The 17737-nt window shown below is 33.7% G+C and overlaps 2 protein-coding genes across 5 annotated transcripts; one reads left to right on the top strand and one right to left on the bottom strand.

The window, feature by feature from the left end:
* Window positions 1-473: 473 nt before the first annotated feature.
* LOC141677206 (choline/ethanolaminephosphotransferase 1-like) lies at window positions 474-9672 on the top strand. Of its 4 annotated transcripts, XM_074483018.1 has the most exons (20): window positions 474-683; window positions 1171-1337; window positions 3444-3453; window positions 3555-3605; window positions 3865-3942; window positions 4190-4265; window positions 4362-4384; window positions 4705-4805; window positions 5304-5398; window positions 5505-5573; window positions 5830-5899; window positions 6061-6124; window positions 6278-6318; window positions 6748-6832; window positions 7579-7641; window positions 8292-8350; window positions 8503-8555; window positions 8824-8896; window positions 9202-9261; window positions 9369-9672. In XM_074483018.1, the coding sequence occupies exons 2-19, from the start codon at window positions 1201-1203 to the stop codon at window positions 9221-9223; spliced, it is 1170 nt and encodes a 389-aa protein (XP_074339119.1). In that variant the 5' UTR covers window positions 474-683; window positions 1171-1200; the 3' UTR covers window positions 9224-9261; window positions 9369-9672. The 4 variants fall into 4 exon arrangements, with proteins under 4 accessions (XP_074339119.1, XP_074339115.1, XP_074339116.1 ...); XM_074483014.1 differs by lacking the exons at window positions 474-683; window positions 1171-1337 and having other exon boundaries at window positions 3406-3453; XM_074483015.1 differs by lacking the exons at window positions 474-683; window positions 1171-1337 and having other exon boundaries at window positions 3406-3453; window positions 9331-9672.
* A 1188-nt stretch (window positions 9673-10860) lies between these two features.
* LOC141681041 (uncharacterized) lies at window positions 10861-14675 on the bottom strand. Its single transcript, XM_074487103.1, has 8 exons — window positions 14271-14675; window positions 12828-12908; window positions 12677-12736; window positions 12292-12335; window positions 11717-11759; window positions 11538-11609; window positions 11345-11446; window positions 10861-11244 (listed from the first exon to the last, which is right to left on the bottom strand). The coding sequence occupies exons 1-8, from the start codon at window positions 14634-14636 to the stop codon at window positions 11125-11127; spliced, it is 888 nt and encodes a 295-aa protein (XP_074343204.1). The 5' UTR covers window positions 14637-14675; the 3' UTR covers window positions 10861-11124.
* Between the last annotated feature and the right edge of the window lie 3062 nt (window positions 14676-17737).

The following is a 17737-nucleotide window of genomic DNA, read 5'->3' as shown; positions in this document are numbered from 1 at the left end:
CCTACTGTTTATAATATATAACTTGAAATAATAATAACATATTATTTTTAAAAACTAGACAATCGTTAAAGTCAATTCCACAGGAGTAAATCAACTTACAGGTTCAATAAATTTTATATAATCATTATTTTATCAATTTTAACCGACCTTTCAGATAACACCGATGTTGTCAATGAATTCGACATTTTCTTTAAAAAAAAGAACTTGTTCATTCTATGAAAAATGTACGTGAACGAGCAGCTGTGGACTTGGGCCGTTAAATCAACGGGCTAGAACTACAAATAAGAAGCCCGAGCATGAATGGGCTATCCAATACTTACGGGGTCTTGACTAAACTAATACAACAAAAAAGGGAACCAAAAAAACACGAACTCCCAGAAAACACAAACTCCAAGACACGCATCCCATGCCAGTTTAAACACCCACTTGCACTTACCTGTCCAAACAATCATAGTTTCGTCCTCTACACGACACCGTTTTAACACATCTTGTCTTCCCCGTTACACTCTATATACTGTCCTCCATTATTAAGGGCGGGAGACAAATTAAAAAAGAAAACAAATAAATAAATATCTCGTAACCCCTTTATTCATTTCACATATTCCCTTCACTTATTATACTTACATTTTTATTTAAGCCCTTTTGCCCTCTCCATCTTTTTTCATCCCCGCATTTTTAATCAGGTTAATTTTAATTCCATGATGTGTAGATTTTGTGTTTGTGAATTGTTTTCAGATCTGTGTGTTTTTTTATTATTGATTGTTATATCTGTTTTTGTATTTATTGTTTTTCTTGAATTTTAGGCCTTGTTTTTAATCTAGTGTTTGATGCTTTGTTTGTGTGTGAGAGAGAGGGGGAGTGAGAGAGAGAGGAGGGATATGAGGGAGAGAGGGAGGGAGAGTGAGAGAGGGAGAGAGAGGGTTGGGAGAGAGAGAGCAGGGAGAGAGTGAGAGAGAGAGGGAGAGAGAGAGGGAGGGGGAGAGATAGGGATAGAGAGAGAGTGAGAGAGTGAGAGAGAGATAGTAAGGGAAAGATAGAGACAGGAGGGAGAGAGAGGGGAGAGAGGGAGGGAGAGAGAGAGGAGAGAGAGAGAGAGAAATAGAGAGATATGCAACTGTATCGTTGTGGCCGTGTTTGTGTTTTTATTTGATTTTGTTATTTTTTGGGCAGTAAAATTTGTGGGAATAAAAGAGTACGAGGATGGGTTACATAGGGGCTCATGGTGTTGCTGCTCTACATAAACACAAGTACAGTGGGGTTGATCACTCTTATGTTGCTAAATATATCTTGCAACCCTTTTGGACTAAATGTGTTACATTCTTCCCGCTTTGGATGCCGTAAGTGTGCTTACTTTTTTGAGTTTTGTTCATTGTTTTTTAGCATTTTAAGATTATGATTTGGGGTCTTAGGATTGAGTCTATGTGTAGCAATGGGACTATCCATGCCGGAATAAAAGATGCTTTTCTGTTATGTTGGTAGTTTATTTTGCTGTGTTGTTATTTTGCCTTGTAGTTGCTTCGTATATATGTTGGATAGCTGCAAAGTCGTGTCGTAAAGTTAAAATGGGTTACTTCTAATCCTATTTATGTAAACGGGAATTGAAAAGAAGGAAAATGGAAAGAGAGAGTACAGTGAACTTGGTTATGTAAGCATCTGGTTGAAACATAAATGCAGAAGTTGGTTGATGTAGGACAATAGATGTAGTTTACTTGAAGCCTTTAAATGTTTTCTAAAATACCTAGTATTTTTATTGTTCAACTATTTATTTTTGTATCATAATGAGAATTAGAAAAGTTTGCAAAGAAATTCTATTACGCGGAAGCCTAGAAGCCAATTAATATTTGTTGAAAAGAAAATCAATCCTTACCATGGTTATTAAGTCGTCCGACTATATATGACTAGTTCGCAAGTCAGAAAGCTGGAGGCAACTAGGTTAAGCATATAGGATTTTGAGGGAATGTCAGTCGGCTTATCACATAAGCCGTTGATTCTTATCTCTATCTACTTTCTACTACTAGGTACTACCATGAACTACATTTTTTATGATTCTGTTACCACCAATCTGGAATATCAATGATTAATGTTATTAAAACATCTAATCAGTTATATTCCATTTCTGAATAATATATAAAATACACTTTATACAAAATTATTTATTAAATCTTTTATGCGCATAATTAGCGTCAGGGGTCTCTTATGGCAGTCACATTTCAGCTAGTGTTACATTTAATCTTTTTTCTTTGAAAATTCTATTATATATGTTGTTTTATTCACCCTGATTGATAGCAAATGTCCATGGTGTATTTTGTATATTGTTACACTTATTCTTTTTTCTCTTGATGGTTAGATCTTTATAGTTTATCACGCCTTTTATTGCGCATCTCTTTACTTCCTTTAAATTTTTCATTGCTACTTTCCTAACTGATTCTATTATTATTTCTCTGTAACACTTCCACATGGGTGGATATATCTAATGTGGATATCGAAGTTGCATACGTAATTTAAGATGGGAATTACCAAAAGACAAAAGAATAGATCTAGCTGAACAGTTTTATATCATGTAGGCAAAATAAAAGTGCGTTACACCTTTCTAATCGTATCATAGAAACTTAGGAAGGTTGAATTTGCTTGCTACTTGCAAGTAGGCTGTACTTGATTGCTGACTTCTGTTTAGTATTACTTTAGTTGTCCTTGCTTTTTTAATGATCAGCCCTTAACGCTCTGATTCTTCCTTCTGAACCCAATAGAACAGCTTTAACATGATAACTTGATTAGTTTAGCACCCACCACCAGTACACTACTTTGTGATTTGTTGGTTTTCATGACTTTGCTTTGTACTTGTGTAAAGAGGAAAAAACCTGCTTAAAATGAGAACGTTATGACATTAGCAAGACATTCTACTACACTGACATCAGGTACTATTCCTAGATTAGTCACCAAGTTTTTGTTTTCCTATATGTATACTTGTATAGGTTAAGCCTTCTAATACTTTTGCCTTTCTTGTAATACTTATAGTAGTGTAAATGTTTTCTTTCCCTCCTCCCTCCCTTTTTACTCCCACCACTCTTCCTCCCCTCTTCTCTCTCTAAGTTGCTACCTCTCTTCCTCCTTATTTCGATGATCCCCTATAACAAATTTATGTTTTATCTTAGTTTTTGAGAAAATTCCATATTGAGGTTCCGTCTCAATGCTGACATGATTTGTGTATGATTTTTAGTTCAATATAGTGTAAAACATGGATATAAATCAATTTGGGAATGTGAAAGTATGAGATTCCACATGTCTAAATGAAGGGATTATGTCTTAGTTTCTGTCATTTAGCAAATGGTGCTTATTCTTTGTTTTTCGAGTCATATGCTGTTATCTTCTCATTTCTTTTGTAATTCAAGTAACTAACCATTGTATTTCTGTTTCTCTTACATGGTAATCGATTGCCATTCCAGACCCAATATGGTATGCATCTTTTCCAAGTATGTTAGATTTTAATGATTTGTAAGCTCGAGGAAGTCCGTATCGGTTCACTTACCTGTACTTTATTTGATGTCATTTGCCAGATTACTCTCATAGGATCTATGTTCTTGGTCACATCTGCTTTCCTTGGCTTTGTGAGTGGAAGTTTATTTGTTTCATTTCCTTAAATTATTTTCGTTCAGTCAATCGGTCCTTCAAGCAATTATATGCCAAACACCTGCATATTATCTAGCATAGTGATGCCATTTTTCTTTCTTTTTTGCTTGCCTAGCAAAACTAAATTGTTTTCTTTCCTTCTCTTGCCATTTTTAATCTAGGACATGTTGTAGATTGTTTGTGTAATCTGTGTTCTTTTTAAGAGAATCAAACTCAATTCATGATCATTGTTTACAGATTTATTCGCCTCACTTAGATTCGCCTCCTCCCAGATGGGTACATCTTGCTCACGGAATACTTCTATTCCTGTACCAGGTTTGTTAAAGAGTTGGACATTTATGTACATTTGTTATGTACGGTTTGCGTTTTATCTATAGTTTTTACATGGCTAATGATTGCAGTCTATGCATTCTGCTTTTGCTCTGTCCCCTGTTCAAATTAATTACGCTATGTGTATTAACTGTTACAATGAACATAGTTGCAGTAAGCTAGATAATTATTTCAATTACCTTTTGAAGGTTTTGTTTTGTATAAGACTTTTGACACCATAATTTCATTTTAGACTTTTGACGCTGTGGATGGCAAGCAAGCAAGAAGGACCAATTCTTCTAGTCCATTGGGAGAGCTTTTTGATCATGGTGATTATTTCGATACATGCTGCTGTGCTCATTATTTTCTTTCTTCCTTGCTACACACTTTTTTTATTGGTACTGATACATAAATTTGTGTTGCAGGATGTGATGCACTTGCATGCACCGTAAGTACCTATCTGTTATATCTGTTCCTAAGTACTGTCCCTTTGTATAATTCTTAAACAAATTGATTTTTTTGATAATTTTTTAAGACATTCTTATAAACATAGACTAAGAAATAATAACCCAAAGAACTATATCCATCTACACGCACAGAACTATTCGAATAAATAAATGAATATTTCAGTATTAAAACTAGTTTTTTCATTTGAAATATGTTTACCGTGGCTGTTTAAAAAATAAATGTATATACCTTTCCTTTTTAATATTTAATGGACTAGCAAGTATTAGCAGACATTGTCATGTTTCTCCAACATCTTTTCAGTTTGAGGCGTTAGCCTTCGGGAGCACTGCCATGTGTGGAAAAGATACTTTTTGGTTTTGGGTGATATCAGCTGTTCCATTTTATGGTGCCACATGGGAACAGTAAGTGTTTTTTTCATTAAACTGGTTTGTTTCATTTGGGTTTCCGTTGTTTTTCAATGATCAGCCTGTATGTTTGTGGTTATATATCAGCAGATGCGGAGGTGCATACTATGCACTGCATAGTATCGAGCCTGCGCCACCACGAACCCTTTCCAAATAGATTTTAGAGAATATTGTATGAAATTACATATGAGCTGGAATTATATCTTATTTTTATAGAAAAGTTGTGTTTAACCTGCCCTGAGTTGAGTTCCTACCTCCGTACTGGATATCAGTGATGATAGCTGTTTAGGACAGTTTCTACGGCAGTTGCATCGGTTGATAGAAAACTGTGTAAATATTCTGTTGGTTGTTTTTGTGGTCTTGAACTATTAATATATATGAATGGTAAATTGCCACACTATCGAGGTGTGGTAAGATGGTAGATTAAGAAGGTGATATAATTGCACAATTACATGATAGTTCTGGCTAATCAATCTGTCTCTTTCTGTTTTGCAGCTTTTTCACCAATACACTAATCCTTCCTGTAGTTAATGGACCCACGGAGGGCCTCATGCTGATATACGTGGGCCATATCTTTACAGCTATAGTTGGTATGCTCACTTTGCCATACTTGTATCATGTTCTTAATCATATAAACACGATATACTATAATACACCCTTGCATCATGTCACTAATATATCTTGTCATTTTTTAAGGGGCCGAGTGGTGGGTCCATCAGTTTGGAAAATCTTTGCCGTTCTTGAGTTGGGTCCCAATATTAAGTGGTAATGCATCGTATGGATGTGCTTCTCTAAATTATCCGCTACTATAGAAGTTTATTTATTATTATCTTGTCCTTGGCGAATTCTGCAACGGTGCTTATGCAAAATTTTAACTCTGCTTCAACTGCTTTGCTCTTATAGCTGATTACTGACTTTATTTGTACTGTAAATATTGCAGTTAATTTTGATCTATAACCATGCCAAAAAAATGGATTTTTAATATTAATTTTGCTTCTTGTTTATGTGTCTCGTACTTCAGAAGTTCCAACATATCGAGCAGTATTGTATTTGATGATTGCTTTTGCTGTTATTCCGACGTTGACATTCAAGTAATTTTTCTATACTTTATTACCACTATTATGAGATTAGGTTTCAATAATGAATATGCAGAATATACTTTTTGCTAACTACACAGGCATTCTGCCGAACCTTGTATGGCAAAGAATTCATGAGATTATGCGTATCTTACATGGTGATGTGCTTTTTACAGTGTGCAAAATGTTTATAAAGTTGTCCAGGCAAGAAAAGGAAGCATGCTTCTAGCTTTAGCAATGGTATGCTTATTTCTTAACAAATATTTGTTGTCGTATTGCTCGTATCTTTATAAGAAATTGGTCTTTTCCCACAGCTTTACCCATCTGTGGTGCTAAACAAATTTTTTTGTCGTATTGCTCATATCTTTATAAGAAATTGGTCTTTTTCCCCAGCTTTACCCATTTGTGGTGCTAATGGCAGGGATCTTGATCTGGTACGTCTCTCTGTACTAATTTCCTTTACCCCAAAGCCACATTGGATTTTTTCTTCTTCAAAGTACTAATTTTTCTACATGTGAATATATGATGTGTTTGATAAAATGCACGTTTTTTTTTAATTTTATATCAAGGAGAGGCTTAACACTGATGTTTGTGAATTTTAATGAACTCGTACTTAACTGGAGTACAGCTAGTATTTTCAGAGAGTTACTAAACTTGTAGTATATTTTTTAGAAAAATGCATCTACACCAAGTTGTGGATAAATGCTATATATTATTTAAATTACGGAGATCTACGAGCATAAGTTTAATACATGAATACATTTTTTTAATTAAAAAATGGTTTATTGAGATTTACGAACCTTACTTGTATAGATGCAACGATGCATGCATATATAAATCTGAAAAGAACTATTTTTTTGCAGGGATTATCTTTCTCCATATGATATAATGGTGAACTATCCATATATGGTTGTGTTGGGAACTGGACTTGCTTTTGGATTTTTGGTGGTAAGATACACGCTCCCTATATATTGCATGATCCTAAAAAGTTAGGCTTTGTTCCTTTCAAATGCTGATGTAGAGCAAGTCCAGTGCATAACTATATTTGGTTCTATAGCTATAATATAGAACTGAAACTACAAAAATATTAGTCTAGTTCATTGCTATAGTTGAATGGGAAAATTCATGAACGGATAATTAGTTGTATATTTAGAACCGAAGATGCTATAACCATCCTTGCCATATCATTAACTAACTAGAAATGAGGTGCAAGTCAGTCCACTCTAGATGAAAGCGAAAGAGCTGGATAAAAATGTTAGTTAAAGTTGGATGTAGTTGGTTGCACTTTGCAACTAGCATTGTCATGTAAGTCCCATTTAAGTTTTTTGGTGCCAAACCGTAAAGATGGCTATAGAGATTTTGCATTTAGCATAGGAATTGCTCTTAACATATACTAACTAAACCTTTGAAAGCATTTTCTAGGATTCTACGTATTTTTCTCTTTTTCCTTTCTGTTAACGCCAATGAAGTTACCTGTCTTCACTTATGGCCATTTTTGCATAAATAGACAATGATTTGACTCCTTACCTGATGAAACGAAACCCAGATATTTTTTTTGTGCGTACGTGTGCGTACGTGTAGGTGGAATTGAGGGTTTTCTTAAGACTTCATAACTTTGCAATGTAGTGATATTGAGTTCTCCTTTAATTTTATTGTTCCTGATTGCTGACTTGGTTGTGATATGTTCTTTGCAGGGGAGAATGGTTCTTTCTCACTTGTGTGATGAACCAAAGGGACTGAAAACCAATATGTGCATGGTATGTTCTACTATTCAAGTAGGTTATGCTTGAATGAAATTTTACTACTAATCATTTATGGTTTGTTGGTTTATAATTTTGTTAGAGATATTTCGACATCAGGTGTATATTTGATAAATGAGAATCTAGGTATTTGTCTGGAAGGCATAATAATTTTGGTGACTTTCATTCTCCTTGTTAGAATCCTAAACAGCTGACCCATCTGACATTGTGCAACAAATTATTGACCTTTTTATTTTATTCATGTGTAAAATTAAAACTGTAAGCTCACAGGTTTATTGGCTAAATTGTACCCTGTACAGCTCAAATATGCTGAAACACCTTTTCTCACCTCTACATTCTGATTTTAGATGTTACTTCCTTCTCTGTTAGTGCATGCATTACATAGTCTATGATTTGACTTTGCTTATGTGGAATGTATTATCCATGAAAAGTTTGTTGCATTATGGCGTTTGTCAGGTGTTATGTTGTGAATATATTTGTAATATAAGAATTTGTCTAGGCTTGTTAAGATAAATAACAAAATTGAGAAGATTATAGGTGCTTGTAAGAAAGGCAAGCTAAAATAAGTCTACCACTAAAATGTTAGTGTAGATTGTGTGCCCTTACTATTGACTATCTTTTAATATGAGCTATGTTGCGATTTGCAGTCACTGTTATATCTCCCGTTTGCCATTGCAAATACCCTCACTGCCAGACTAAATGATGGGTATGTGCTAACACTTATCCGAGTACTAACAAAACTAAAACTTTTATGGGAAAGTTTCCATTTACTCTTCATTGAAATCAATTAAAGTTTTAAGTGTTATTAAGATTAGTGATTGTTCTACTTCGTTGTGTTAAAATTGTACTTCTATGCAGAATTCCATTGGTCGAAGAGAAATGGGTTCTCCTTGGTTATTGTGTTTACACGGGTATGAATACTTTCAACTTGCTCCTTAACCTTACACTGCTTGCTTCGAGTGACTACAATATTCCAACTTCAAGAAATCATTAAAATACCGTGCTTTAACTTAAGTTGGTGCACATCTGTTACTTTTGCCCCGGAAGAAAATGCATGCTTGTAATTGTATCTTTCCTTTAGTTTTACGTTTTTACCATCTCTATTTGTTATCTTCAGAAGCTTCACAGACGATTGTCTTTCAAGGACCTAAGAAATAGTTTTTTTTAAACTGAATGCAGGTGCACTCTATCTGCATTTTGCGACATCAGTTATCCATGAAATAACAACTGCTTTAGGAATCTACTGCTTCAGGTAACTGATTTGGTGTTTTTAAGATCATTTTGTTTTGCTTGTTATTAGGGGTATTTATAATACGGTACTTTCATCTAATAATTCATAGAAAGCTGACTTGTATTCCAGTCTAAATAATCTTTATTGCACATCAGACATGTCATTGCTTATACCATCATGCATATATGAAGAATCTTTAAATTAAGTTGAAAGTGTTTTATATATTTATCAGATTCTGTTTTTCCCTTAACCACCTTCGTTTATCTTCAAGTATCTAATTATTAATAAATATCCAAGTATCTTATTAGTTGTCTGATAATGTACAGGATAACAAGAAAGGAGGCTTGAAAATGTGCAGTTCTTTACTTTAGGAATCTCATATTCAGGTAATTGATCTAATACTCGAGCAATGTTACTTTTTTACAACTTTACAGTTGCTTTCTATTTATCTACAGAAGGGATGAATGCTTTTGCTTGCCTTTACTACTGTTAGGTGGCAGATTGGTGTGGAAGGTTTATTTGTGAAATCAACTGGCGAAGTATGTTTGGTCGATCGATTGGGTTTTTGGAGGATGCAGTAGGACATCTAGCACAGTTACATGATCCAGTTGATTCTGTGATTCATTGTATTTATACTTGGCTATATGCCATTCATTACATCTCATTCCTCATTGATAGACGGGAAATCCATTTGTAGTAATACCCCTTGCAGTATTTTGCTTCAGACAAGAGGTAGAAGTGGTGATGTAAACTGTCCTTTGTAATCTCTTTAAAGTAAAGTTCGCTTTGGTTGAAAGCTGATACAATCGTCACCGGTAATATTCGTGTTTCGTATATTTTTAGGCAGTTCTCTAGCGTTCACATAACAATGATAATTTGTAGTAAAGGGGGTTCATTTATATAATTTTCTTTGTAAGGTTTTATCCTTCCATCAAAGAAAAAACTAGGATCTATCAGACCCAGATCGGTAAATGATCAAATTACCACCCTTCCTTTCGTAGGAGTTCAAAAATGGACCAGTTAATTTTGGACACGACTTACATGACACAAAATGATATGAAAATTTAGTGTCTGTGTATGTCTTTTTTAGTATACGACACGAAGATATACGAGTACGAAAGTACATGACCAAGAATAATATGACCAAGAATAATTTGTATTAATAATTATAATATTAATATATGTCTTATAATTAAATATTAATATTTGTAAATTTAGGGCTGTCAAAAAAATTTGAAAAATACGATATTCGTCTGAAAAATCCGCATCCGTATCCGATAAAAAGCGGATATTATTCGTATCCGAATTCGGGTTATTCGAATCTGAAACTAAATATATATATGATATTTAAATTATATAAATATATAATTTTATATAATTTAATTTTTTTTTTTTTTTAATTTATAGTATGTGTAAATGTATTAAATAATACGTACAAATTTTATATAATTGTACACAGACTTTATACATATATAAAAATATTATTTGTATTTAATCGTAGAAAATCTTCAATAATCTTCATCCGAAATATCTGCATTCGTATCCGAAAAAAATGGATATTTTCTGTATCTGAAATAAAGCGGATATTATCCGTATTCGAATTTGATGATTGCGAATACGGATATACCTGTCCCAATTATCTGTTTGACATTCCTATTTGTAATGAATATATGCATATTTATGATAGATATATGTATATTTATTTTTAAAATAATTACTGAATTTTATAATATGTATATAAATGTGATCTAATATATATTCTTAATATATTTTGTAAAATAATTAAACTAAAAATCTTATATTTTTTTATTTCTTGTAATTAATATTAATATTCAATTTTATACAAAAAACACGACACAAAATGACACGAAACAAAAGTACATGAACCCGAAAATACACGAATCCTAAACACGAAAATACACTTTCGACCTTCAAGTACACGAAATACGAAATTACACGACACAAAAATATACGACACGAACGAATTACCAATTCTAGTTTTATCTGCTTCTATTTATATACTTTGAACTAAATAGCATTTCAAGTTTTCTACTATGCACGGATTAGCTGCAGAATTTTTTTTAATACTGCCATTTGACATCTTTTTTTGTGAGGCCGCCACTTCGTTTTGCAATAAAATTCATTAACAAAACACTCTAACTAAACAAATATAGACAAGTTCTTTTAATATATTCACAACTTATTCTTTAAAGAATCTCTCTTCAGTTCAAGTAAATCCTCTTTTCAAGTCATATTGCCTTCTCCAACCATTTTGGCAAGCTTAGTGATTCTTTCATCCCAAGCCGTGTAAAGAATACCGAGTATAGAAGATGGAGCAGAAACACAAAGAAGCTACTATTGATTAGAACCTGTTCAAAAGAGAGAAGAGAGCATCAACTATTATATATCAAATGCAAGGAGAAGTATAACATAAGCAGACAGGTATAATGTATGCAGAAGCAGACATACCAGAGTTCCAAAGATGACATATATCGTGTTCATTGATGGAATTGTGAAAAATCCTAATGACGTGAGGATGTATGTTAGAGAAGCATGTACATTTATTGTGATCTACAAACAGAGTAAGGGAAGTCGATTAGTGAAATACTGGCCTCTCAGAGTCTTGGCTATACAATTAGGGACAAGCAAGGTCCAAATTTACCAGAGCAAAAATGTTCTCTCTGATTAAAAACGATAACATCACAACATACGCCGAGGCACCCAAAGCCCGAGCCTGCAAATCAAATAGACATATTTTATCGAGCATTACTTTACGACCACAGGTTGCAGCGTATAACAGCTTCAAAGAAGTGCATAACTAATAGTAAGGAAGAAACTTACAATTGCGGACAGACCAACCGAAAGCCCCCAACCTGCCCTTAACCTGTAAATCAAAAAAGTGGAAGAAAAGTATCAACTTGATTATGTAATATACCAGGAGACATGATAAAAATACATGGTTTGAACTTGGAACAGACGCCCATCTAAAAGATGTTGGAATAGAGAACAAATCAATTAGAAAAGAAAAAAGAAACCGAAAATGACACATATTTTTTAAAAGTTCAAAGAATCACCTAGGTTGCTTGAGAGAAATAAGAATTTTGCAATGAAGAAGTCTGTGAAGTAAAATTGAGATATAAATAAAAGCATTGGTATATCCTATCAATCAGTAAGCCATCAATGGTTCTGCAGTTACAATCTTCCAGGTTCGAGCATTACAAGAAAGGATTTGTTTTCTAGAAGGAACTGGTAACACTAGCAAGTCATTTTTATCTAAGTGCATAACCTGTGCACAACTTCGCCAAATTTTCAAGCATCACACAACTGTTTAAAAGGTCATAGAAAAACTACAATCCTTTATATTGTCGTTCAGTAAATTTTTACATACAGGCACAATATAGATAAGATGTACATACCTCCACAATGAACCCATTGTCAATCCTAGAAACCCATACATCAACTGCAAAATAAAAGCGGCATATTCAAGTAAAACAGCAAGCAGGAGGTAAGATAGAACTTCGTAGAACCAGTTAATTAACTATGTATATTAAACAATTTTTGCGCAGAGCAAATCAAACATGTTGGTGGTACATTAGAAAATATGCCCCAAACCACCACAAATATTCGAAGAGACCAAAAGGATGCCTTCAACTTCTCAATGCAACCAAGAGAAACACCCAATGGAGCAAATCACAGTCTTTTCCTTATAAAAGAGTAGTAAAAAATTTACAATATATTCTATATAGATGCATTCAAGTAAAGACCCACAAAAAAATGCCTACGAGTAGAGAAGGAGCTAACCATATAAGTTAAGGCTTTAATTGGACCAGCTAAAACAAGTAATAGTATAGCAGTTGCGACCTGCAATATGCGATGATATTGTAATGTTCAACTAACATCTACGAAAATCCAAAGGAAAAAAACTTCAAAAGAGATATGGACATGAACAAACCATGGTTTTTCTTCCAGCAGATAAACCCCATCTCATAGAGGAGAATACTATTGGCAAGGCGAAAAAACAGCCAAAATAATTCTGCCAAATGTTCAATGTATTAGTCTTTCAGCTGCAATATCAAATACGTGTATACGAAAAACGAATACGTGTAATTAAAAACAAAATCATTTCTGTTTGCAAAATACAAACTGGTGATATAACATAACTATGACGGGTGATTTGTAGTGCGGTGACGATGGTTTTTAGCATTGGGATGAGACGAGTATGTCGTATGATACTATTGTAACTGTTAATTTGTAGAGTTTGTAGGCTAAAATAACACTCATGTACAGTGACGGAGGCAGGATTAAATATGAGGGAGGGCCAAAACATACTATCATTGGTGAATCGTAGATTTTTAAAAATAGTATGCAGTCGAACATGATCACTTTCTCCATATTAATGGGTAAGGACTAAGGCGTGTCTTAGCCCCTAAGAGCCCGAAAAGGATAGTCCCCTCTCTATGCATATAAAATGCCTTACTTCGCTGCAGCTATTGTTTGACGGGATATAGAACCATATATAATTCAGAAATATAAAATGATACATTAATACTGAGATGAACATATCATCTGTTCAACAAAATGTGGCAAGGAAAACACTATGAGCTAAAACAGCTGACAATAATTATGTCAGCTGTAGATTCTTTCAGTCTTTTAACTATAAGCAAATGCTAAATGCCGCTTGTCCATTAAAAACAAATACACGTATGTAAACAAACTAATTTAGCTAACAAGCTACAAACTGATGATTAGTTTCAGTGAGAAACACACGATTTATACTATTACGACGGTGATTTCTTCACATATTGTCATGTAACAGTTATTTAGTAAACTTGTACTACTCGAACCAATTTTTTCTAGTTGGCACCTGGCTAAAATGTTTGTGATCGAACACATTCCTACATATATTAGATTTATATTACCGTGGCCGGTGATTTGTACTATCATAAGTCTAGTGATTTGTACTATCTTAAGTCTATAACTGTTTTTTCAGTTAATAGGCAAAATGTCCAACACAATCCTACATTTTATATAGTATTTATCCCTTGCTCCCGAGTTTTAAAATAAAAAGTAAGGAAAGCAATTGTTAGTTAAGTAAATACTTTCACTTTCACTCATCTTCGTGCTCCCGAGTTTTGTTTTAAAAAGGAACGAAACCAAGTGGTGATGAATGCAAATTTAACATACTTTCACTCCAGAACTTTTACTCCAGAAATGGGATGAAAATATTTACCTACTAATCACTTACTTTCTTCCCTTTTAAAAACTCGAGAGCAAGGCCATGCGTATTTTATAATCCACTGCATTTTACTTGATGAGCCAAGAAAATTACTAGCAAAACATGATCATATATGTTAATAAATACATACAAAAATTGGTTGCATTTTACATTTTTTACCTCAATAGCAAGAGAGCTGCTGAGTATATAAGTCAGACCACCAAGTGCAGCAAACATGGAACACTCAACTAATCTCAGTGTCTTATTATACACTTCTCCATCCACAGTCAAGTCATTGTCATCAAATATTTTCTTGAAACTCTCTGTGTATTTGGCTTCTCCAAGATTTGAAACCCTGACATGTTTGGGCTTTAATTTGGGCTTAGAGGAAGAGAAATGAGGAGGGATTGACAGAGAGAGATTGGGTTTTTGGTGAAGAGGGTTTAGAGAGAGAAAGAGGGGAGGAGAGAGAGATGGGAGGGAAGGAGATGAAGATGGGTTCGGGTAGTGAAGGCCATGAATCTTGATTCTTGAGATGAGATTCATGAGGAATTGTCGACTTTTGGCATTTTGATCATTTTGTTAAAAGGTTTTATATCTTATTGCCCACCGAACTCGTTAAAATGTATTAAGTACCTACTCAATCTCCACGTCGACTCATTTAAACCACAAAAATACTAGTATATATCACTCCGTTAGATTTTTTTTATTTAAAATTAACGGAAAATATTAACTTTAAAAATTTGTAGTCATATATTTTTGTTAAATCGCCAGACACATGAAATTGAGATAAATAACGAGAGTTCTAATTGAAATGACATATTCTTTTCATTTTTTTTGTTGAATTTTACTCAAATTAATACTGAAATTGCAGACCACCCAGTTTTTATTTTACTCGTAAAGATAAAGATTATTTTAGGACCAAATAAACATATATACAGATGAGAGAGAGACACTCAAGTTTACTGATAAACCATAATAATAAAAGAAATACACGATAAACACTAAAAATTTATAGTCGTATATTTTTTGTTAAACTGTCAGACACATGAAATTTGAAATTGAGATAAACAATTTAGAGTCCTAATTGAAAGAACATATTATTTTCATCTCTCTGTTGAATTTTACTCAAATTAATACTGTAATCGCAGACCACCCAGTTTTTATTTTACTCGTGAAGATAACGATTATTTTAGGATCAATTAAACATATATACAGATGAGATAGAATCACTCAAGTTTGCTGATAAACCATAATAATCAAAGAAATACACGGCAAACATAACACTTCTGTTAATTTTTTTTTAAAAATATAACGGAGTGATATATACTAATATTTTAGTTGTTTAAATGAGTTGCCGTGGAAATTGAGTAGCTACTTGATACATTTTAACGAGTTCGGTGGGTAATTTGATATAAAACCCTTTTATTAAATTATTATATTGGCCTCAAGTTTTTATGGTCGGTTATTAAAAATTTCAAACAATTATAAAAATTAACTAACAAAGCAATATGATAACACAAGTATAAAGAACACCAATATAAGAGTTGGCCAACAAAAGGATTCTATGTGTTCTCTCAAGCGAGGTCAATAAGTTTAACTTCCAATATTTGCATATTTGCGCATGTAATTTAATAACTAACAAAAAGAAATTAAAAAAATAAGTTATTTTTATTTTATAATTTGACTGTAAGGCATTAATAGTTATAATTAATATAATTATTCTATTTTATACTACTAGATTATAATCAATGCTAAACACGGTACTGACGATGTTGTACACGGTATTTTTAACGAGAAGTTGTTATAGTAATAATAGTTTTTTCTATACCTTTCAACTAAATATATAAAATTTTAGTTTTCTCCAATTCTTCAATATTATATATATATATATATTCGAACTATTTGATTTGTTTGTATAAGATTTACAATAACAATTAACAAAACACTGCTATTAATTTAATTATAAATTTAAAAATCATAGTATTTGTCTGATTAACTAGCATGAAATTCTTTTCACTTTTCTTATTACAACCTTATTATTGTGAGTGTACTATTGTCACCTCGGCTTCATTCATTATCTAAATAAAATAATAAGATAAATCAAACATTTATAATAATGCAACAAATTTAAAAACGACACGCCATAATAACAAGTGTAAAATTTATTTATTTTTATTTAGCAAATCTTAATTCAGTTACTTTTGCAGTCATTAACAAATTGTTAGATTGAATTATAAATTAATCATTATAATTTTGCCGACCACAAATAGGAATTTTGACGAGAGCTACAAGTACGACTCCATTGAAAAATCGAAGTGTACGAGGGGGCGATACTTTGTATTTATTTGATAAATTTGACCCAGATTTTAAATTTGTAAAAAACTGATTCGAGTTCTGTTAGACCATGAACTCAAAGTAAAAGATCCCAGATAATTTTATTATAATAAATAGATAGTATTTAATCTAAGGCCCATAAACCCCAATTGTAATAAAAAATCTCTTAACTCCTTCTAATAAAAAGGGAGCTAGAATGCATTTGTAAAAGTTGATCAATCGAATAAAAAAAGACTTTTTTAAAATATTATTCTCGTATATTCGTTAAATATTCGGTTTCATCATTTGGCGCTAGAAAAAACTTTATTCTTGATATCCAACCAAACCATGATTGGGGAAGAGATCGATCCGCAAGAAGCTGAACCAGTCCTACCAACAGAGGCCACGACTGAGATACCCACCGTTCCAAAACTTCACGACGATTAAGGATCGTCGAAGCAGCCAACGTTACAGCCGAGATGTTTATTTCCTCCGTCTGAGAAAGCTACTCACGACCAGTCGCTGGATCCGGCTGTCGCGGAGCCATCAGCGAGAAAACGCAAGGCAGATCAACGCCGGCGAGTTCAAACATCAAAAGGCAAACAAGTGCTCTCCAGCGACATGCGCCTACATCTGGAAAAAGTTGAACGCATAAAATCACAGGAGGCGGAGGAGCTTGAGGAACCGCTGTACTCCGATGTAGAACTCGACTACCTGGAAAGGGAGGCCCGTCTTGTTCAAGCTAAACTAGAGCGACAGCGTGAGATATGAATATGAATATGAGCCGTCCACTGAGTCGACGTATTAGCAACCTCGCGAACGCCGACAATGCACAGTGTCGTCCGCTGACACATCACAAATTCTAAGTCCGGACCCCCAATGTACAACCAATTGGCATGATAGCCAGAGTTCGACGATCTACAACTCACAATCTTCATCCTTTTGTGACCTGTGTCAAAGTAAACTTGACCCTCGTAATAACGTACCCCATATATCAAGAAAAATAACTTGATAGAAGGAACCCTATCTCTATCACAACATAATGCTATAAAACCATTGATTTGAGCAACTGAGTTGAGCGCCAATTGGCCAACTCCACACCCTATTGCCTCGTACATCGCCAGGAAAAAGGGATGCATCGGCAGCCTAAGTCCGAAATGAAACAAAAGCATCGGGATAGCATGCATGTCATATTCCGGCATCATCCAAACACGCTCATCAGCTGTCGGGACCCGATACCTAAACCCGTTAGCTAAATCGATGTACGTCTCCAACTTTTTAGCGAGACCTCTTTGTTTATATAATGGCTAAGGTAGTTAAGACTAGACTTA

Source organism: Apium graveolens, chromosome 8 (assembly GCF_009905375.1).
Source record: "Apium graveolens cultivar Ventura chromosome 8, ASM990537v1, whole genome shotgun sequence".
NCBI lineage: Eukaryota > Viridiplantae > Streptophyta > Magnoliopsida > Apiales > Apiaceae > Apium > Apium graveolens.
The sequence above is the reverse complement of the archived record's forward strand: the minus strand, read 5'-3'. Positions and strand labels throughout refer to the sequence as shown.

Bases quoted from the DNA above. Each gene is read 5' to 3' on its own strand.
- LOC141677206 (XM_074483018.1), top strand. From the start codon at position 1,201: ATGGGTTACATAGGGGCTCATGGTGTTGCTGCTCTACATAAACACAAG. The intron at 5,900-6,060 runs GTAATTTTTCTA...TGCTTTTTACAG, and splicing joins ATTCCGACGTTGACATTCAA to TGTGCAAAATGTTTATAAAG. The intron at 6,125-6,277 runs GTATGCTTATTT...CTTTTTCCCCAG, and splicing joins TGCTTCTAGCTTTAGCAATG to CTTTACCCATTTGTGGTGCT.
- LOC141681041 (XM_074487103.1), bottom strand. From the start codon at position 14,636: ATGAATCTCATCTCAAGAATCAAGATTCATGGCCTTCACTACCCGAAC. The intron at 12,909-14,270 runs GTAAAAAATGTA...AACATTTGGCAG, and splicing joins GCAGCTCTCTTGCTATTGAG to AATTATTTTGGCTGTTTTTT. The intron at 11,245-11,344 runs GTATGTCTGCTT...TCTTTTGAACAG, and splicing joins ATGTCATCTTTGGAACTCTG to GTTCTAATCAATAGTAGCTT.